Source organism: Leucoraja erinacea, chromosome 12, assembly GCF_028641065.1.
Source record: "Leucoraja erinacea ecotype New England chromosome 12, Leri_hhj_1, whole genome shotgun sequence".
In the NCBI taxonomy this organism is placed as follows: Eukaryota; Metazoa; Chordata; class Chondrichthyes; order Rajiformes; family Rajidae; genus Leucoraja; species Leucoraja erinaceus.
The window spans coordinates 46,159,300-46,182,246 of NC_073388.1; the positions used below are offsets into that span (position 1 = coordinate 46,159,300).

General features: G+C 44.2%; 1 protein-coding gene across 1 annotated transcript; it reads right to left on the reverse strand.

Annotated features, from left to right (window-relative positions):
- Window positions 1-2,302: 2,302 nt before the first annotated feature.
- Window positions 2,303-21,805, reverse strand: tmem185 (transmembrane protein 185). Its single transcript, XM_055644042.1, has 7 exons — window positions 21,650-21,805; window positions 19,600-19,776; window positions 16,336-16,543; window positions 13,184-13,267; window positions 9,201-9,377; window positions 7,986-8,109; window positions 2,303-5,778 (listed from the first exon to the last, which is right to left on the reverse strand). The coding sequence occupies exons 1-7, from the start codon at window positions 21,685-21,687 to the stop codon at window positions 5,534-5,536; spliced, it is 1,053 nt and encodes a 350-aa protein (XP_055500017.1). The 5' UTR covers window positions 21,688-21,805; the 3' UTR covers window positions 2,303-5,533.
- Between the last annotated feature and the right edge of the window lie 1,142 nt (window positions 21,806-22,947).

Sequence of the window (22,947 nt, forward strand, 5' to 3'; positions counted from 1 at the left end):
TTTAGCCATCGGTGCCGACACCGCTTTGTTCTGTACCATTTCATACTTCTAGTTTCCCTTTCCCCCATTTCAGTCTGAAGAAGGGTCACGCCCCGACACATCACCTATTCCTTTTCTCTGGAGATGCTGCCTAATCCGCTGAGTTACTCCAGCATTCAATGCCAATCTTATATTGTCCCCTACTTTTCATTAATGCCATTGTATACCCCATTTTCAGATTTCCCTACTTACTTTTGTTATACGAAACAAAGTATTTTTTGGTGCAAATCCTAATACAAGTGATTTTTGTTTAGCTAATATCAGAACGATCTCAGAATGTTATGTGACAAGATGCCAAACTATGAAATAATTCTCAGTACCATAGTTGAATCTATAGAAGAGACACACTATGGAGGCGATCATAGGAGATTGCATTGATTAATTTTAATGCAACGTAGAGTTCTTTCAGGTAACAATCACGCAAGTGATTTGGAACACACCCCAAATTTGTTTGGGAGACATTCAACTTTGGCTAACCACAGGAGTTTTCCCACATGGTCATTTCAGCATCTGTTTCATATTAATAATAGATTTACTCTAATTACTCAACAACAATGTTGCAACGTATGACTAACAGGATTAGTTTAGAGATACAGCTCGGAATCAAGCCCTTCGGCTCACCGAGTCCGCACCGACCAGCGATCCCCGCACACCAAACCTTCGTACACACAGTCGGGTCAATTTTACATTTATACCAAGCCAATTAACCTACAAACGTGTACGTCTTTGGAAACCAAAGATCTGGGAGAACCCACGCAGGTCACGGGGAGAACGTACAAACTTCGTACAGGCACCACCCGTAGTCAGGATCGAACCTGGGTCCCTGCCGTTGTAAGGCACAAACTTTACCGTTGCGCCACCGTGCTGTCCAAATGGCAGATGACAAACTTGATGGACCTTGGTGGTATTTTTTTTAATGAAGCCGTGCTTGCTACAAGCAGAGTCTCGGATACGCCACAGAATCCTGGTGGGAGCAGTGACTCGGGGAAGAGCTGGCCTGGGAATCTTCCCATCTCCCCAGTTTGACAAGGCCAAGGGAAAGGAGAGGCGCAGGCTGGTCCAGAAGGAAGTGAGGGCAGTGGTGGAGGAGGAGAGGTCTACCAGAGCAGTTGGATTGAGGCAGCATTGGGCCTGGACAAGGTGGGAGCAGGCCAAGGACCGAAAAGTCACATGGACTGAGCTCTGGCAGGCTGAACCACAGCGCATCAAGTTCCTGGTCCAGGCAGTGTATGATGTCCTGCCCAGCCCATCGAAACTCTTCATCTGGGGCAAAGCGGAATCTCCAGATTGCCCGCAATGCTCAGGCAAGGGGACGTTGGAACACATCCTGAGCTGTTGCCCGAAGACTCTTGGGCAGGGCCTGTACACATGGCGTCACGACCAGGTTCTTAAACCCATTGCAGAAGCCATCAGCATGGGAATCAGCAGCTGCAGACGAGAACGCCCCACCACCCAGATGATCACCTTCGTGAAGGCCGGAGTGCAGCTGCCAAGAACCACAGCAGCCAGGAATCCGTCAGGAATCCTGGCGACTGCGCAGGACTGGCAGCTTTCCGTAGACCTGATGAAACAGCTGAAGTTCCCACGGCACATTGCCACGACCAACCTGAGGCCAGATACCCTCTTGGTCTCAGAGGCGACCAAAAACATCGTCTTGTTGGAACTGACTGTGCCGTGGGAGGACCGTCTGGAGGAGGCCCACGAGAGGAAGATGGCCAAATATGAAGAGCTGGTCATAGACTGCCGCAAGCAGGGCTGTAAGGCAAGGTTGGCTGCAGAGGTTTTGCAGGTCAATCGCTCTACAAAGCCTTGAGTGCACTGGGCATAAACGGAGTGGCAAGGAGAAAGGCCATCAAGAACACCACAGAGGCAGCGGAGAAGGCCTCGAGATGGCTCTGGATCAGGAGAGGAGGTCCATGGGGAAGAGCGAATGCCACCTGAACACAAGTCGTGGTCTGATCAACCACGGCTGGGTCGCCTGGGTGAGGGTGTCTGATGTTGAAAGACCCGAAACACCCAATGACCCCAGGTTACATCACTGATGATGTGTTCAGGAGCATCTATCGATGTATTTGTATCAATGGTGGTATTTTTTTTAATGAATTCCTACATTACATGAGAAGCTCTGAGTATTTCTCAGTCAATTGGTTTATAACCCAATTTGAAAGACTGATGACAAGTATACACCAGTGTGAAGCCAACTTTGCCATCATGACTATTCAGCGGCATATTGACCCACTGCCAATAATAGATAAAAGAAACAGCATTTTGAAATATTTATTAAATTTACTGAATAAAAAGCAGCGTGTATCCATTACACACCAAGACACATTTACAGATATTACGGAAACATTTCACAAAGAACATCTCTCTGTTTGGTCCAACAATAAGTGATTCCCACAAAAAAACAAAACAATTGCACTTCTTCCCCTCAGGCCAGCTGAGAGCTGCCACTTTGCTGCCTCTTCGATCAACACTAATCTGCACTAAGAGATTAGAGATCTTTGGGTTTGAAATACGTATCACCTCATACCCGTTTACGTAGCCACTCGGCTTAGCATAATACCCCTTTCCTACTCTTCCAGCAGTTTAAAGTTTGGTTAAAAATTATATACAGAACATTCATAAAATTAACATGGTATCTCGATTTATTAAGTGAATTTTCGGTTATCATTGAGCACTTAATTGTTAGGGTTCTCCAAAAGAGTTCATCTAGATGTGGTGGTTTGTCAAATGGTTTGGTGTGATAATTTGATCTAACATGGCAAATTAGATTTGCAGAAGCAATGGATTTTCACTATATAACTGCAGCGGTCCGAAACACTGAATGGGAGGGTTTAGAACAGCAATCAAAATGAAATTTAAAATTAATGCCAATATTGGCATTCCGGCACTCAAGATCTTTGTTGTATCTACTTGGAAAGTAAAATAACAATTCAAAACATTTGAGGATTGATTGGGCAATCACTGTTCAAAATGTGTAGGGAAAATGTATAACGTTAGCAGCCAACAGTGGTCTGGTGGAACATGCCCAACATGGCACATTCATGTTAAAACCTTCCCAGTGTCTTGTCCACTGGAAGCTAATGCGCTGAAGGCTGGACCATTCTACAAGTAGACAATCTATTCCATCTGGCTATCAGATGTGGAAGCTAAATCTGCCCCCTTCAAAGCTTTGATAGTGGCAGCACACCCATGAATCAATGCATCAGGAGATAAAACGGGACGGGACAAACTCTGAGAACTATGTAACCCCTTTACAAGAATCATTATTTAGTAATGAACCATTGTTGGGGAAAACATTAACAGGATCGCCAAACACGCTCAAAAATAATCTTTCAAATCATGATGTTACACTACAGTAATGCAGTGCCTATTATTACATTTCACCTAATCAATGAATGCCAATTTCATGAATTTATTTCATCAATTGCTAATTGCATGGTTTGTGTTTTATAATAGGAAAAATCAGTCAGCTGATTAGCAGTGATAAACATTTCAGGACGTAGCCAGATTCATTCAATCCTGACATCTACCACAAAAACTCAAGACAGTGGATGCTATGGTTTTAGAGATTAAGTTTCAAAATTAAAACTCCTGAGGTAAATTTTGAAGAGAATTATCTAGATTACATATAATTTAATCTCAATTTTAAAAGGAGAATCATATTTTTTTTTTTTTAAGGCAAATATTTTGTAATATATTTTGTATCATCCATTTCGGACGTTGGCATTTTCAGTCACTGAAGATTGTGTAGTAATCAAAACTTAAATAATATCCCTAATCGTGCCATTTCACAAATCTCAGGTGTGAAATAAAAGCAAACAAATGTTATACAGTCAAGATTAGAAGTACAAAGCGTTAAACTAGTGATAGACCTTTGATGCATTGGGAAAGGAAATGAACATTTGCTCCCCCTTTCTTATCAATAATACTGCATAATTGTGTTGCTCTATAAACTAAGACACATTCTTACATATTCTGAACAATCAAGAGGTCTAGCAAATATCTCAAACCCCATCATCACTGATAATGTTCCATAATGGCCAATTACATTCTGTTTGCAAATTGAAGCACGCAGTTAAGGGTCAGGAACCCAGTAGAACTAGGATAGCATTGTAGGCATTGTTATATTACAGCAGTGATTTGCATCCAGCACCTAACAAGGAACACGCATTATTTTAACATGGGCAGGTATTAATTTATAGATATTCAAGAAGCAGTACTCGCTGGATATAATTTGGCTGAACAGCCAACTGCATTACATAATGAACTTTAATAAATCACACAACTAAAAGGTGTTCACATTTCTGTTCATGCATTAAAAATTCTATTTCATTTTTACAGGTTATTATTGCACGCCATGTCTTTGCCATGAATGAGACCAAGCACAATGCTAAGCATCGGGCACATAGAACCACTATACTCTTCTATCTCACGGATAAGCAAGAACCTGTCCCACCGCCTTCCAAGCACATTTGTGCTAATTTTATATTCAAGGAGGTTATTACACATACAAGCAGTTCCAAATAATATCAAACTCTCTCTCTGTAACTAAATGGGACCCGATCCACAATGTCTGAACTGTTGTCTTTCCAAGTGAGAAGAAGCACTGATGTTTTAGAGATGTCAAGCTATGACCCAAATATGTGTTTGGGGGGCACCGCAGAATGAAGAGGATCATGCTTAATCAATATAAAACTTCTTCATCTACATTCACTATGAATCTCTCCCCTAACGCTTTGCCTTAAGAACGTCTATTAAAGCATTGTGTGCAGTGTAGAGTGGCTACATGGGTTCACTGAAGGCAAGCGCAGAAGAGGTTTGCCTTCAATAGTCTATTTATAGTAAACAAATATTTTGTGCCTTAATGAAAAGAGGATGGATGAATATTTCCAGTCATCTGATCCTGGAAATCATAATAGTTGCTGTCAATCACCACGGCAATAAAGAGTTAACATCATTTGAAAACCCAACAGCTTTTTCCATTTACTGCGCTATTCTTTTTTTCCCATTTTCCTGCAATTATCAAATAAAGTCAAACCTGGTATTTCAAAGTATCTTAGTTCTAATTTTCAGATCATTATGATTTTTTTTGCACAAAGTAAACACTGTGATCTATATTATAATGCAGAGGATTCAACCACTCAGAGGTTTTTTTTTTTAAGCATTTCTAATATTGGATGACCTCTATTAACAATGTGGGTGCAGCTCTGCATTTCACTAACGCGCTGCCACGGGGGCAATGCAGTCGCAGCATCATTCCGCACTGCTGCCTGCAATACTGTAGCACAGGAGCTCTGTTCATTTTTAAAGTATGAAATGGCCTACAGCAAATAGAAATCACCTTCATAGATTAGATTTTTACAATGTTTGGCAGCCGAGTGCTGTACGCCAGAGAGAGTCCCGTTTATACAACAGCTAGAGCATGTGTAACTTAAAGGTACCATACCCATACAGCACTATTTCACTCTAGTGTCCCCTGCTAGAGAACTTAATCAGGCATGTCAATGTTCAACTTCTGAGGGGGGACAAAATATTTCCCAGGACTCTGGGTAATCACAGCCCCAGTCTTTTTGTAAAACATGGGGGGGATCTTAGCAGGCTCAGGGATGGGGATATCTTCAGAATCTTCACTGTCGTCATGGTGAAGTTCATACGAAATGTTGCCGTACTCCCGTAGAAAGGGAAAGATCTCCAGAAGGAACTGGCAGAAGTCTTTGCGGATTCCAAACCACCCTGCAAGAACAATGCAGACGGCGACCATTAGAAGGGATGCGTCTTCCTCCCCCCCCCCCCCCCCCCCCCACCAGCCCCCCAAGAAAGCATTTCACATCCCCGGAGAGCAAACAGCCCCAACGAGGGTGAAGCCTAGCAATATATCGGATAGTACCACCTTTAAACCAGACGTTGGATGACAATAATATGAAGCAATAACATTCAAAAAATATTCCCAAGGCTTTAGTGGACAGTGGAAATGGATATACTTTCTAGGAAGAGCTTTTCAGCGTCTGAATTTGAATAGTTTCCCCTACGGTGGTGGCACGGTAGAATTGCTGTCTTACAGCGTCAGAGATCCGGGTTCAATCCTGACTACAAGTGCTCTCCCCATGACCGCATGGGTTTTCTCCAGGATCTCCGGTAAATTGTCCTTACTGTGTATCGCATAGTGTAAGTATGGAGGGACTGCTGGTCGGCATGGACTTGCTGGGCCGAAGGGCCCTTTTCCGCGCCGTGTCTCTAAACTAAACCATAAGGTGATTGGGAGTTCAGTGCCACTTGGTGACGTTTTTCACTGTACTGCAGTACGCATGACAATGTGACAATCTTAAACAATTACCAACATCAAAACCGCAAACCACTGTTCAAGGGAGATAGACACAAAATGCCCAGTAACTCAGCGGGTCAGGCAGCATCTCTGGTGAAAAAGGATGGGTGACGTTTTAGGTGGGAACCGTTCCCTCGGGTTCGGTCACCCAACGTCACCCATTGAGTCTGAGGAAGGGTTCCAACATTCTTTTTCTCCGGAAATGCTGCCTGACCCGCTGAGTTACTCCAGCATTTTGTGTCTATCTTCGCTATAAACCAGCATCTGCAGTTCATTTCTACACTATACTCACGGGGGAGTTGATTTCAAAGTTTTCACTTCGTACATGCTGATGATGTGCTGGGTTAGAGTTTCCAGAAGATCAGAAGCATAGAATCAATTTTGCGGTTACATCAGCAACCCAAAAACACATTTATAAAGACCATCAACATAGTTATAACTGCAAATAAATCATTCTTACATCTTACATTTTCTAAAAAGCAACAAAAAGAAGAACCGCAACTAAGGCAGGAAATGACTGGATGAGAGAGACCTTATTAATTGAAAACAGTGGGTTGGTGTCTGCTCCCCAATGGTTGACCCCCAACCCTTTCCCATGCAACCTTCCAACGACGAAATGAAATGAGCCCTCCAGCGGATTTGAAGTAGCAAAGGAAGAAATGCGGCAGCCGTGGAGCTACTCAGGGCCATCAGTTAGCAACTGACGAATCGAGAGACCTTAAGATCATAAGTGATAGGATCAGAATTAGGCCATGAGATCCATCATCTACTCCGCCATTCAATCATGGCTGATCAATCTTTCCCTCCTAACCGCATTCTCCTGCCTTCTCCCCATAACCTGACACCCGTAGGGGCGAGAGGATGTTAAGAGTTTGATGACCTTTCCTCAGAAACTGCATTGTCAGCATATTCTGTTTTGAATCCCAAAATTCACCTTTTTTTAAAATGACTAAATTAGTTAGGAATACTTTAAAAACTTTTAGACTTTTAGAAATACAGTGCGGAAACAGGCCCTTTGATCAGCGATCACTACATGCTCATGCACTATCCCTATGCACAAACCACTGCAGATGTACAGGTTTGTAGGTTAATTGGCTTCAGTAAAATTGTAAATTGTCCCCAGTGTGAAGGGACAATTGGCCCTAGTGATAGTGCTAGTGTACGGGGTGATCCATGGTCAGCTCAGCCTCGGTGGGCTGAAGGGCCTGTTTCTGCACTGTATCTCCAAACTAAAAAAGGATCACCATCACAACTAATAGTGATTTAAAAAAATAATAATTTGAATCATTTGTCCACAAACTAAGTTATACTGCAGACATATTTATTGTCACTGTAGGAAAAAGACAATGAACAGTAACGATAGCATGGCTATCACCAGCTCAGAACTAGGTCTGAAGAAAAGTCCTGACCCAGAACATCACCTACCTATGCTCTCCAGAGATGCTATCTGTCCCGCTGAGTTACTCCAGCACTTTGTGCCGTGGTAGCTGTTGCCACAGGAATACATTTACTGTGTAAAGACATTTGTTTCATTATAACAAGGAGCCATTGGAATATCTACTGGGGAAAAGATGCAACAACATGACTGAAGGTACCATGAAGTTGCAGAGATACTCACAGTGATTACCCCCTTTCTGCCCAAACGTTGTTGCCATTAACGTCATGAGAGAAAGCCAAAGAGGAATGAAGATTGGAATATACGAGAAATTATTGTGACCATCCAGCTTGTGAACCAAAAGAATCTGGAAGAAAGAAAAATCATGAGTTCCCACGTGGAGAAATTCTACCCACATTGCTAGCAATGGGAAATCTTATATGGTGGTGGAATATCTCTGTAGCTTTATTGGTAGATCCCTGCTTTGCTTGTAAATGACTTTTCAACTTCTAAAGTGTACAATGCTCAGACTTTACAGGCAGGAAAGCATTGTATTTTATACTGTGACATAGGAATATGAGGAATAGGAACGGGCGGCACGGTGGCGTTTGCAGCTGCCCGTTGCTGCATTACAGTGCCGGACACCCGGGTTCGATCCCGACTACGGGTGCTGTCTGCATGGAGTTTGTACGTTCTCCCCGTGACCGCATGGTTTTTCTCCGAGATCTTCGGTTTCCTCCCACACTCCAAAGACGTTCAGGTCTGTAGGTTAATTGGCTCGGTATAAATGTAAATTGTCCCCAGTGTGTGTAAGATAGTGTTAATGTGCGGAGATCGCTGGTTGGTACAGACTCGGTGGGCCGAAGGACCTTTTTCCACTCAGTATCTCTAAACTAAACTAAAAATAGAGTCAGGGGATGTCACCTCTGAATAACTTGCAGTATCTCTTTATAAAATACCCAGGTTTTAGAGGCTCGCGTGCTTTGTGACCATAGCTTCCACATAACCACTGCTCATTTCACCTTTAAGCATGACATGAAGTACACATACATGCCAACGATTATCATGCTGGATTAACTAAGCAAACGGGCAAAGATACTTTTAACTCTAAAAGTGTCTGCCGGCAGAGCTACTGCCTCACCAAGCCAGGTTCGATCCTGACCTCGGGCTGTGTCTGTGTGGAGTTTGCATGTTCTCCCTGTGGATTTCCTCCGGGTTAATTAGCCCACTGTAAATTGTCCATAGTGTGTCGGGGGTGGGTGAAAAAACGAGTGTGAACAGGTGATCGAAGGTCAACGTGGATTCAGTGGCCAAAAGGCCGTATCATTCAATCAATCAGTCAAAAGGTATAACATATATACTTTCTGCGATAAAAAACATACAGTTGAACTCGTAAATGCAATGAATTAGTTTCTGAAGAGCCCACACACGCCCCATTACCAAAGCAGAGTTGCATACCTCAAAGGTCAAAAGTGGAACTACTATGGTCATCCAGCTGATAGCCATTGTAACGTGGGTCCGCCTTTGTTCAGCTATCACATCCATGGAGCGCAAGAACAGCACTGACCACACTATGTAGTACAGCACCACCAGGCAGAGAAATGACATCAGAATCCACAAGGGGACACACACCACCTGGAAAGAATGAGCAATAAACCCCATTACGGACATTTTTCAGGCTACAAATCCTTTTCGGTATCCGCATATCATGTTTAATCTGGGCCATTGGATTCAATGTAGAAACAAAGAACTGCAGATGCTGGTATATGGCCAAGATAGACACAAAGTGCTGGAGTAACTCAGCGGGTCTGGCAGCATCTCTGGAGAGAGAGGATGGGTGGCATTTCAGGTCGCGACCCTTTTTCAGACTAAGGAGTCTGGTGACAGGTCCCGACCCTGAAACGTCACCCATCCCTTTTCTCCAGAGATGCTGCATGGCCCGCTGAGTTACTCCAGCATTTTGTGTCTACCAATGCAATCTATGTCTGATGAACAAAAGTCCAAGTCATTAAAATAGCAGCTTTTATGCATTCTGTAGCAGAAACAGCTCAAATTGTTTTACGCAGCCTGTAAGCTGCTTAGAATTGCTTACCGGTTTATCTACACTTGCTTTTATCATTCTGTTATTTAAAAAAAGGCTTTCCTAACCGACCATATAATGAATTAGAAAGCCTCATGATTGAGCTGCGACCTGTTTGTTGAAGTGCATCCAATGCCAATAAACAGTGTGTGCTTAAGTCTGTGAACAGCTGTCTCTGTATTCAGTACAAGTTGTACACTCAGGGACTAGTTGTATTTCCAACAGCAGGTCATGCTTTCCAATTCAGTATATAAGTAGCATGGTAGGGAAGATTGACCATTAAAGGAGGATTGAATTACCCTTAAAGACAGAAGGATAGCAAACAGAAGTAGCCCATTCAGTCACTGAAGGCTACTTCACCAATATCTGAACTTCATTTACCCACTTTAACTCCACATCATTTCTGAAAAAAACTATTTATCAGTCTCAGCCTTGAAGTTCTTTATCACAGCCGTTACCACTGCCTTTTGGCAGGGAATAATCTTCTAGATCTCTACAATTCTTCCTGTGAACATTTGTTTTGATTGCCTGTTCATAGAGTGATACGGTGTAGAAACAGGCCCTTTGGTCCAACTTGCCCACACCGGCCAACATGTCCCAGCTATATTAGTCCCACCTGCCCATATCCCTCCAAACCTGTCCTTTCCATGTACCTGTCTAACTGTTTCTTAAACGTTGGGATAGTCCCAGTTTCAACTCACTCCTCTGGCAGTTTGTTCCATACACCCACCAACCTTTTCATAAGATCACGTGATAGGAGCAGAATTAGGCCATTAGGCCCATCAAGTCTGCTCAGTCATTCAAACATGGCTTATCTATCCTTCCCTCCAAACCCCATTCTCCTGCCTTCGCCCCATAACCTCCTGCACCTGTACTAATCAAGAATCTATCTAATCTCGGCCGCCACAGCCATCTGTGGCAAAGAATTCCACAGATTCACCACCCTCGGACTAAAGAAATTCCTCCTCATCTCCTTCTTAAAAGAACGTCCTTTAATTCTGAGGCTATGACCTCTAGTCCTAGATTCTCCCAGGAGTGGAAACGTCCTCTCCACATCCATTCTATCCAAGCCTTTCACTAATCTGTATGTTTCCATGAGATCCACCCTGATTCTTCTAAATTCCAGCAAGTACTGGCCCAGTGCCGTCAAATGCTAATCATATGTTAACCTACTTATAGTACTCCTGGGATCAGTATTGTAAACCTCCTCTGGACCCTCTCCAGAGCCAGCACATCCTTCCTCAGATATGGTGCCCAAAATTGCACCAAATGTGGCCTGACCAGCCCCTTATAGAGCCTCAGCATTACATCTCTGTTTTTGTATACAAGCCCTCTCGAAATATTTGCTCGCATTGTGTTTGCATTTTTTACTACCGATTCGACTTGGACGTTTTCTTTTTGGGAATCCTGCACCAGCACTGCAAAGTTCCTTTGCACCTCTGATACCTGGATTCGCTTCCCATTTAGAAAATAGTCTACGCCTTTATTCCTACTACCAAAATGTATGAATCCACACTTTGCTACACTATATTCCATCTGTCACTTCTCTGCCCACTCCCCCAACCTATCCGAGTCCTTCTACAGACTCCCTGCTTTCTCAACACTACCTGCCTTTCCACCTATTTTCGTATCATCCTCAAAGCCTTCAATCCCCTCATCCAAATAATTAATATACAACGTGAAGAGCAGCGGCTCCAGCAACGAGCAGGGTTGCCAGATTGGTTTTTTTTTAGCGCCAAATTCCAGAAATCTGGCTTTGTTTACATTTTGGTTGGCGTCAGAAAATTCATTTGGCTTTTGGGCTTTTTCTTGGCTTTTTTACATGCTAAAATTATCTGTACGAAAATTACATACCATCCATTTTCCAAAACATTTTCCTTTTAGAGAAACGTTTTATGGTCAGTTACATTTGGCAATATTTCTGCCGCCAACTAGGAGGGTGGGAGCACTAGGACCCAGCAGAGACAGGCCACGTGCTGTACACTGCGCATTCAATATGCAGCATCCAAGCTACCATCAAATATTGGATTTTTACTGTCAGAAATACTCAATTAGAATTAAGATGAGAAGCATACAAAGAATTGTTTAGAGTGATGAACACTCTAGAATTTGAGCCAACCCGAACTGCCCCCCTCCCCTTTGAAAAACCTTCATTTACGTGGTGGCTTGTGCGTGGATGGAAAGGTTATGTTTAATATTTTGATGAACTGGGAAGACCTAAAGGCTTATTTCACTTCTGCTGAACGAGCCCAATCAAAATTCAAAGCAAGACTCCAGGTAGTCCTTACTTTCTCCTCCCCTTCTCAGCTCTCCCACAGCCCACTGGCTCCACCTCTTCCTTTCTCCCCCCCCCCCCCCCCCCCCCCCCCCCCCCCCCCTCCCAAATTCTGCAGTTCCTTCTTTAATCTCCTGAAGGAAATGTTGTCAGACTACAAAAACTACTTAGTCTTTGAGTTTGCAACATCTGTCGTGCAATAATTTGAAAGACTGAACAGCCTTTTTCAGCAAACCAAAACTGATCCTCATGAATTGTACCAACAACTATTCTTACACCAGAAGAATCTTCAGAACAGACTGTACGATGCCAAAGACAGAAAAAAAATACTCATCATGTTGATTTTGGTATCAAATTCTTAACAGCATGTAATAAGTTCCTACTACAGAACAACAGTGCTGAAACTCACCTGGAAATAAAAAATGTCAAAGAAAGATGTATGTCTATGCTAGAAGAAGCTCTCTGTCAAGTTACACGTAAACTTCCATCGGCAAGAGATACATTTGAAAGTTTATTGAGCCCTGAGCCCTGTGATGATTATGAATCAAATTTCGAGGCCTAGGTTATAGCGGAATAATATTGGGAATTTTCCAATCATCTGGAACCACTCCTGTCTCTAGTGATTCTTGAAATATCACTATCAATACCTCCACAATCTCTAAATCTTTGCTGAACCTTTCCAGCTTGACAACATCTTTCCGATTACATGGTGCCCAGAACTGAACACAATACTCTAAATGCGGCCTCACCAACATCTTACACAACTGCAACATGACCTCCCAACTTCTATACTCAATGAAAGCCGATGTGCCAAAAGCCTTTTTGATCACCTTACCTACCTACGACACTACTTTCAAGGAACCATGCACCTGTACTTCTAGATCCCTCTGCTCTACAACACTCCCCAGAGCCCTACCATTCACTGTGTAGGTCCAGCCCATGTTAGACTCCCCAAAATGCAGCACCTCACATTTCTCTGGATTAAATTCTCCGTGTTAAATTGTTGAATCCCAATTTGAAGATTTAGTCCCGATATTCCTGTTCTTCTCTCCGAAGGAAATATAAAATAGATAAAAGATAATTTACCAGCCAAGGCCACTTTATGATTTCATCCAGTCTCAACGCAATGAATATGAACTGCAGAATGTTCACGGAACACAGGATTTCCAACTGAGTAGCAGAAAGAAGAGAGAAAAGTTCGAATATTATAAAGAATGTTTTTCCAGACGTGTTCATATAAACATTAATGTGGGTAATAATGTCAATGCTTTATGATAATTAATCTGCATTAACTCAAGACGGCAAAGCCTTAGATCTTAATTCTTTAAGCAGCCAGTTTGTTTAGTTTTAGTTAAGAGATACAGCACAGTAACCGGCTCTGGGCCCACACCAACTATATACATAAGCACAATCATACATAAGTACAGGAGTGCAAGAATTGCTGTATAAAAATAGTCGAGTTTAGAGACGCAGCATTGAAAACAGCCCTTCAGCCCACATCCACCATCGATCACCTGCTCACAGTAGTTCCATGTTATCCCACTTTCGCATCCACTCCCTACACACTGGCGGCAATTTTACAGAGGGCCAATTCACCAACAAGCCTGCATGTCTTTGGGATGTGGGAAGGAACCGGAGCACATGGAAGAAACCTACGCAGTCAAAGGGAGAACGTGCAAACTCCACATAGACAGCATCTGAGGTCAGGTTCGAACCCGGGTCTCCGGCACGAGGCAGCAGCTCCATCTGCTGCGTCACTATGCCGCCCTTGTTTAAAGTAATTTATCGTAGAATGGCTTGGCACAGAAACAGATCCTACAGCCCACCTCGCCCAATGCCAACCATGATGCCCATCTATGTTAATCCCAATTTAATCCAGGCACATACGAGGTAATTCACCTTGGAAAGTCAAACTCTGGTAGGGCATAAAGAATAAATGCCAGGGACTGTGGCAATGTTGATGTACAGAGAGACCTTGGGGGTGCAAGTACATTGTTCCATGAAAGTGGAGAGGGTAGAGAAAAAGGCATTTGGTATGCTTACTTTCATTGACCAAGACATTGAGTACTAAACTTGGGACATCATATTGCAGCTGTACAAAACATTGGTTAGACTGCACTTGGGAGTATTGTGTACACTTCTAGTCACCACACTTCAGGAAGATGTGGTAGCAATAAAGGCAATCCAGAAGAAGTCCACCAGGAATGATGTCTGGAAATGAAGTGCTGTAATTAGAAGGAAAGACTGGAGAGGCTGCGTTAATTCTCACTAGAATATAGGAGGCTGAATGGTGGTGGCCGTTACAAGGCCCATTCAAAGAATAGATTAGATCTTTTGCTAAGGGCGGGGGAATCCAGTACGGGACAGGCAGCATCTCAGGAGAAAAGGAGTAGGTGACGTTTCGGGACGAGACCTTCCTTCATACTGAGAGTCAGGGGAGACGGAAAGTAGAGGTATGAAATGGTACAAAGAACAAATGAATGAAAGGCATGAAAAGTGCAAATCAAAGCAACAATGATCAAGGAAAGGTAGAGTCCACAATGGTCCATTGTTGGCTGTGCAAAAAGTGATAACGAGCAGATACTAACAATGAAACTAGCAGGCCAACTAGCGTGTTTGGGGAGGGACGGGGAGGGAGGGTATGCAAGGGTTACTTGAAATTAGAGAAGTCAATATTCAATTTATTCAAAAATACAACCATACCAACTGTTAAAATGTGGATAGGGAATATGATGGACATAGCACGCCTTGAAGAAATGAGACTCCGACTAATAGATAAATATGACCAATTCTTAAGGAGTTGGTCTCCTTTCATCGACTTTTTGGAATCATGTGATGCAGCGGTACCGTAAAGATTGCTGATTTCAGTTCATGACGCGGATAGATCTACATCTCCGAATACAGATTTGAAAAATTCTCTTTTAAGGGGCCTTCTCTTCTATTTCTACTTTCCACTTTCTCTCTTTCTTTTTTCTTTTTTCTGTACACACTTCACGTTTTTCTACTCTCTACCATCTATTTTTCCACTTTTTCCTCTTTCTATTGTTTTCTTTTTCTTGTCTTGCTTACTTCCTTCTCATAACATAAAACTAGAGGTTGTACATAGAATGGATTACGGTATTACATAGTTGGCACCTAAACATTAGGTTCCACTGTACTGTTTTGTACTGTATTAACTTCTAATAAAATAAACAAAACAAAAATATTCAATTTACTGGGTTGTAAGATGCCAAAGCGAAATCATCCTCCAATTTGCATTTGGCCTCAATCTGATAGTGAGTATATGGACTAAGCCACCAGAGGTAGTAGAGTCAGATACAACAGCAACGTTTAAAAGGCATTGTAGTTTAGTTTAAGAAGGAACTGCAGATGCTGGAAAATCGAAGGTAGACAAAAATGCTAGAGAAACTCAACGGGTGAGGCAGCATCTATGGAGCGAAGGAAATAGGTGACATTTCGAGTCGGGACCATTTTTCAGAGTTGTTCTGGTACCGAAAGATTGATTCTATGATAATCAGTGTTGATCTGGTTTAAGTCAATCAGAACGTTTAATTAGTTTAGTTTAGAGATACAGTGAGGAAACAGGCCCTTTGGCCCACCTAGTCCATGCCAACCAACAATCCGCATACACTTACACCATCCTACACACTAGGGACAATTTACAATCTTTACCGAAGCCAATTAACCTACAAACCTGTACGTCTTTGGGTTACAAGAGGAAAACCCGGGGAAAACCCACGTGGTCACGGGGAGAATGTCTAAACTCTGTACAGGTAGCACTGTTAGTCAGGATCGAACTCGGGTCTCTGGCACAGCTGGGCCACCGTGCCACCCCTTATTCTTATTCTAACATTTTACAGTGCCACACACAGCACTGCAATGCATGTATTAATAACATTAACTTGCATTTATTAAATGCCTTTAACAAAGTAAAATGCTTCAAAATTATCCAAGAGTAACCATGTGGCACAGTTTGTACGGAGCAGCACCAAGACATCAGGGCCGATGGACAAAACCTTGGAAATAGCTAACAGCCTAAACACAGAATTATAGGGACACAAGGAATTGTTGTTGCTAATTTACTAAAAAAAAATGTAAAAAGTACTGGAATAACACAGCGGGTCAGGCAGCATCTCCGGAGAACATAGATAAATTATGTTTTGGGTCGAGACCTTCTTCAGACTCCAGAAAACAGAATTAACTTGGCCAACATGGATTCCCAAACCAATATGTCCTACCTCCAAAGATCGATCGTGTCGAAAGCCCCACACACAGGCAGCCACCGACACAGGAGACACAAAGAAGAGGGGCATGAAGACGAGGAGCCAGAAGTGGGATCCTCGCTCGATCCTGTCACACACCAGGACTTCAAACATTAACAGCAACAGGTGGATTCCAACTGCGATCAGCATGGCCTTAAATTCCACGCAGGTTTCTCCTTCCGCCCTGCAGCCAAATATAAAATGAGTAAATTAGGAAGCATTTCACATTTCATATAAGTGGGCTGTTGGGGAAATATCACCACACTTAATGTAAACAAACGAACAGACATTACATTATTTAAATGGTTTTTTGCTTTAAACCCAATGGGATATATTGGATCAGTCATTCAGAGTCAACACAGACTGCAACATCATGATGATTCTTTTAATATAGTAAAATAAAGCAAGACACTGCACAGAGGCAATCTCAAATAAAATCTGATTCATGCACTGCTTAGTTTTTTAAATAACTGCTTATTTCCTTAAAAGTAGATTTTAAATTCTGGGGCTTACTAAATATAAAATTAGTTATTATATTGCAGAGTGGGTTACATGCTGATATATGGTGCAAATGAAGAAAAGGGTTAGCATGGACATGGTGGCTGAAGGGACAGCTTCTGTGCTGTACGACTCTATCGCATTACCTCCAGCAATAGCTAAACCCATAGTGGTTTGCCCATTTAGGACCAAAATAAGGAGCAACATTTTCACGTAAGGGGTGATGAATCTGTGGAATTCTCTAACCCTCTCGGCTGTGCTAACGCAGGGGATTGACTTTATTTGGAACCAGAAACATTTATGGATATTATGGATAGAACAGAAAAACAATATCAGGAAGGTTCCTATCCTGAAAAAATGATCAAGAACACAATGGGCTTGAGTAACTCAGCAGGTCAGGCAGCATCTCTGGAGGACAAGGATAGATGATGTATTCTTCTTCTCGAGTTTGAAGAAGAATGCCGAATCAAAACGCTGCCTGTCCATGTTCTCCAGAAATGTGGCTAGACCTGCTGCGCTACTCTAGCTAGCAATTTTTGCGTTCTACGCAGGATTCCAACATCTGCAGTTCCTTGGACAATCTCCATCATATGGCGTCACAGTGGCACAGCTGGAAGAGCTACTGCCTCGCAGCACCAGAGACCCGCATTCCATGCCGATCTCGGGTGCTGTCTGTGTGTGCAATTTGGACATTCTCCTTGACCGCGTGGTTTTCTCCCGGATGTTCCGGTTTCCTCCCGCAACCCAAAGACGTTCGGGTCTGTAGTCTCTATAAATTGCTCTATAAATTGCCCCTGGTGTGTAGGTTGTGGAAGCAAAAGTTGGATAACATAGAAATAACGTGAACAGCTGATTGATGGTCAGTGTGGACTCGGTGGACCTGAGGGCCCGTTTCCATGCTGTACCTCTAAACTAAACTAAATGATCTACTTGTGCTCCTCTTGTGTCATGGATGCAAAGTAATTGCTTCAGTGTTTAAAATAGTTAAAACATGCACCTCGTATCATGCTATATTTTAGATAAGACACAAAATGCTGGAGTAACTCAGCGAGTCAGACAGCATCTTTGGAGAGTTACTCCAGCATTTTGTGTTTATCTTTTGTGTAAACCGGCATCTGCAGTTCCTTCCTACACATGTTTTACCTTGACGAGTGGGCTCCCCAACGCACCACATCAGGGTTACAGTACCCAAGCTCTCAAGTACCAGTGTTATTCTGAAGCATTGCCATCTCATGCCATCTTCTGCTCAACCTTTGGGGTTACTATACAGAGACTCATGGCAAACACTATGAAGGATCTTTCCTGGATATTAAGCAATTTATAGAAATTAGCTCTGATTTTCTGACAGGACAAACCAAACTAATTCTTGCACATTTTCTTAGAAATCATACCCAGGAGGAAAATCAGTTTTTTCTTTGAGAGACGCCAAAGTGACCAGCGATGTGGACATGCATGTTTTATACAGTGTTTCCACTGGTCACTATAAACAATATGAAAATATTGCTTAACAATTGATTGATCAGATTATGTTTCGAGTAACTTTGATTTAAGAACAGACCGCATTAATATTGTCAACGTTCTCAATTTCTTCCTCTTATTCTTTCTATTTACTTTTCCCAAAAGTATGTTTTTTTCCTTTTACACTAGTCCCAAAACAAAACCGCTGACTTAATCTATCGAGCTGTGGAGCTGAGTCAGGCAAGTCGTCAAAGTAGTTGGCACAGGTATGATGGGTTAAATGGCCTTTAGCTATGCTGTGTTAATCAATACTCTAGGATAAAACTAAAGTTATGAACATGGAGGTCATATATGCTGTCGCCTTAGTATTTTTCTAATCTACTTTGGTAAACAGCGGTGCAGCTGGTAGAGTTGCTGCCTCATAGCACCAGAGACCCTGGTTCAATCGTAACTTCGGGTGCTGACTGTACGGAGTTTGTCTGTTCTTCCTGTAATCGCGTGGGTTTCCACCTGGTGCTCCGGTTTCCTTCCATATACCATGGACATACAGGTTTGTAGGGTGACAAGCTAAATGATGTCAAATACATGCAGACAATTTCAGCACCCTCTTGAAGGGTGCTGACTCTGTGCCTACCGCGTCAGAAGATATCTACGGTGAGCGGCACAGGGGCCCAGTCGTAAAGCTGTTGCCTCACAGCGCCAGAGACCCAGGTTCGATCCTGAAATCGGGTGCCGTCAGTGTGATGCTTGCGCGTTCTGTGTAATCGCACGTGTCTTCTTGGTGCTCCAGTTTCCTCCCATATCCCATAGTGACAAACAAGCTTGGAGATTCATAGGCCCTCAGTAAATTGGCTCTCATGTGTAGAGAGTGGATGAGAAAGTGGGACAACATAGAACTAGTATTAAGGGGTGATCGACGGTCAGCGTGGACTCAGTGGGCCAAGGGGACATGCTTGATGCTGTAATCTTAAACTGAAGCCTAACTTGAATCAGTGTGACCCGGTGTGCGACCTCGCACCACCCGGCGTGGCTTTAATGGCCGCGGGACAATCGCCATCGCCAGCCGGGGGCTTTGACTTTGACTATGACATCGGGGGGGGGAGAGTGCAGTGGAGAAATAAGTTTATTTGGCCTTCCATCACAGCGATGTGATGGATGTTTATGTAAATTATGTTGTGTCTTGGGTCTATGTGTTTGTATGTATGGCTGTAGAAACGGCATTTCGTTTGGACCTCAAGGGGTCCAAATGACAATAAATGTATCTTATCTTATCTTAATTCTCACCTGTACTGTGGATTGCGTGCCCACACGCCAGTTCCCACAGAGGCGCCTATGATCACTATTAGTTTCCATAGCCAGACGGGAGTGAAGACGGCCCAGTAGCTCCATAGGATAATTCCGTCCAGGCGTAGCGACAGCAAAATGGAGAACAGCAGCAGACAGGCATAGATCAGAAATTTGCTGCAAGAGAACACGACAGGTCAATGAGTGTCAGTACTTGACTAGTGAAATGAAAAGATTAGAGTGTAGAAACTGAAGTAAATGGAACCAAATTCTGGATGTTGTACGTCGTGCAATACAGTTACTATAATTAATACACATCAATACAATTAAACCACCAATTAATACAAAGGACAACGGTTACTGAACGAATGATTAAAATCGAAGAATATTAGGAATAGTGGACACCTCTCCGCATTCAATCATCCAACTCTAGTTCAATTGGCAGAGAACAAAAATGCAACAGCCAGCTCTCACCACATTGGGTTTATTGATTTACATGCATCATTTGGAGAGGCAGCATTTATTACTTGTTCCTAAATACCCTTGAACTGAATAGCTTGCTCAGCGATTCAGAGAAAACTGAACCACATCCCCACATGACTGGAGTCAGATGGAACAGGGCCAGATTTCTACCCCAAATACATTATTGAATCAAACGGGTTCTCACACCGCAATCTAGCAGCTTTCCAGACAACATTTCGGTTGCAGATTTATTTAGATGTCCAAATTAAAAATTCCCAATTGCTGTAGTTAGATTTCAACTAGGTCTCTACATTTTAAATCTGCTTTACAATGTCCTCCCTGGCCCTGCAACCCTGCATCCAGAGACCTGCCTCAGATGAAGGAAATCACACCAGTGTGCCAGCGTTAACGAGGGGTGTCAGAGACTGTAAAACAATGTACACTTTCCAGTGAGTCTGCAACAATTGCATGAGCTCATTATTTCCCAATTAACCTCAATCTGCATTAAAAGGCATACACGATCAGGGCTGTGTTATAAACTCACCTCTACATCACTTAATGCAGCAGCTCAATATCACCACCAGAGTAATTAAGGCCTCCATATTCCATTAATGAACAAACAAGTTAGACAGATAGATAATATATACATATGCATCATATAAAATATATATAGATTAGTGTGTGTTATAGATGTATATGCATTGTATACATGTATATATCTATAATGTGCATATATATTATAATGTATATCTTGAACTACTTTTTATAGTGCATACTGCTTTATAGATAACATATGTATAAGTTTGAAATATATAAAGTAGTATATATCATATATACAGTAATTTATACATACAGCAGTTTATACATACACATCCACACACACATCATCCACTATATTGTGATGTGGGTTATATAAAGTAGTATTCTATATACAAAGTAGTTCAAGTGACCACTGTAAATCGACGTGGTTGAATCTGGGGCAGCTGATGGAATGTGGGAAGAATAAAAATAGGATTAGAACTTGCCGGAACCATGAGCAAAATACAAAGTGCTGGTGGGACTCAGCGGGCCGGGCTGCGACTGTGAAGGAAACCTCAATCTGCATTAAAAGGCATCCATGATCACGTCTGTGTTATAAATTGCATGGTCGCACAAAGCTTCTGTTGCAGGAACTGGGGGGAAGAAGCAGCTGGAATGAATAATATGGAACACTGGCTGCATCGTGCTTTTGCTGTAAGCCGTGCTTTGTTTTTGCCTGTTGGTTGATTCTTTGCAGTCGAGGATGTTTTTAAAACTCTCCCCTCATTGCAGTAGAGCGAGGGCAGGAAGGAAAGGAAGGCCCGCAGATAGTAGAGCGGGCTGGGGTAGTAATCGCGTCCGAGGCTTCCCTGCTGCAGTGTAGGCCTTCCCTTCCCTTCCCTTCCCTTCCCTCTCTCTCCCCGGCCTCTCTCCTCTCCTATCCTCTCTCCTCTCATCTCTCCCCCTTCCCCAGCCAGCCGGCCCGGCAGCGGCCTTGTCCTCTCCTCCCCGATGGAGATCCCAGCCCCCAGCCTCCAGCCTCCAGGGGGGAGGGGGACCAGGCCATTACCTCGGGTTAAAGTCCTGGAAGAGCCCGCGAAGATTCATGGCTGCGCACAACCCCAGAACCGAGCCAGCGCCGGCCCTGATCCGCTCTCCTTCCCCGGGCGGCGGCGGCAGCGTCTGGGGGCGGCTCCCTCACCGGCCCGGCCCGCCCCGGCCAGCGGGCACCAGCCAGGGAGGCAGTCAAACTCCCTCCTACCCCTCCCCCCCTCCCCTCCCCACCCTCTACTCTTCCTCCTCCCCTCCCCTCCCCTCCCCACCCCTATCCTCTTCTCCTCTCTCATCCTTCTGCTCTCCCCCCCTCCCCCTCCTCCCCCCTCCCCCCCCCCCCCCCCCCCCCCCCCCCCCCCCCCCCCCCCCCCCCCCTCCCCTCCCCCCCCCTACTCTTCCCCCTCCCCTCCCTCTACTTCCCCCTCCCCCCCCTCCCTCTACTCTTCCCCCCCCCTCCCTCTACTCTTCCCCCCTCCCCTCCCTCTCCCCTCCCCCCCTCCCCTCCCCTCTACTCTTCCCCCCCCCTCCCCTCCCCCCTCTTCCCCCCTCCCCTACCTCTACTCCCCTCCCCTCCCCCTCCCCCCCCTCCCTCCTCTTCCCCCCCTCCCTCCCCTCCCTCTACTTCCCCCCCTCCCCTCCCCTCCCTCTACTCTTCCCCCCTCCCCTCCCTCTACTCTTCCCCCTCCCTCCCCTCCCTCTACTCTTCCCCCTCGCCTCCCCCTCCTCTCTACTCTTCCCCCTCCCCTCCCCTCCCTCTACTCTTCCCCCTCTTCCCCCTCCCCTCCCCTCCCTCTACTCTTCCCCCTCCCCTCCCCTCCCCTCCCTCTACTCTTCCTCCTCTCGGTCCCCTCCCTCTTCTCCATCATCCTTCACCTCCCTCCAATCTCCCCCTCAACATTCAATCCTCCAATTTTAGGTAACACATTTCCCTCTTCCCCTCCTCCCCTCCTCCCTCTGCCCCCTCCAATATCTTCCTCAACATCCAGTTGTCCAATTTTAGTAACATCTTCCTCCTCCCTCTGACTTTACCATCCTTCCCTTCCCTCCCCTTTCACCCGTCACGCCCATCCCCCTTTTTCTCCCCTTTCCCCTCCTTCTTCCTCCTTTGCCATCATACCCCCCCCCCCCCCCCAATTTCTCTCTCACCTCCCTTTTTCTCCCTGCCCCCACACTTTCCCCTGCCCCCATTTCACCCCCCTCCCCCCATGTCCTCAGATCCTCAACCCCTAAATCATCAGCACTCCTCTCTGGGTGGAGCTGTGGATGCTGGTACCCAAAGGTGCCCAACTCTCTCATTCCTCATCTCAATCTTGT

Coding starts and splice junctions, on each gene's coding strand:
- tmem185 (XM_055644042.1), bottom strand. CDS start 21,687: ATGAATCTTCGCGGGCTCTTCCAGGACTTTAACCCGAG. Junction 9,378..13,183: donor TCATAAAGTGGCCTTGGCTG/GTAAATTATCTT, acceptor CATTCTTTCCAG/GTGGTGTGTGTCCCCTTGTG. Junction 5,779..7,985: donor GCAGAAAGGGGGTAATCACT/GTGAGTATCTCT, acceptor TTGTTCTTGCAG/GGTGGTTTGGAATCCGCAAA.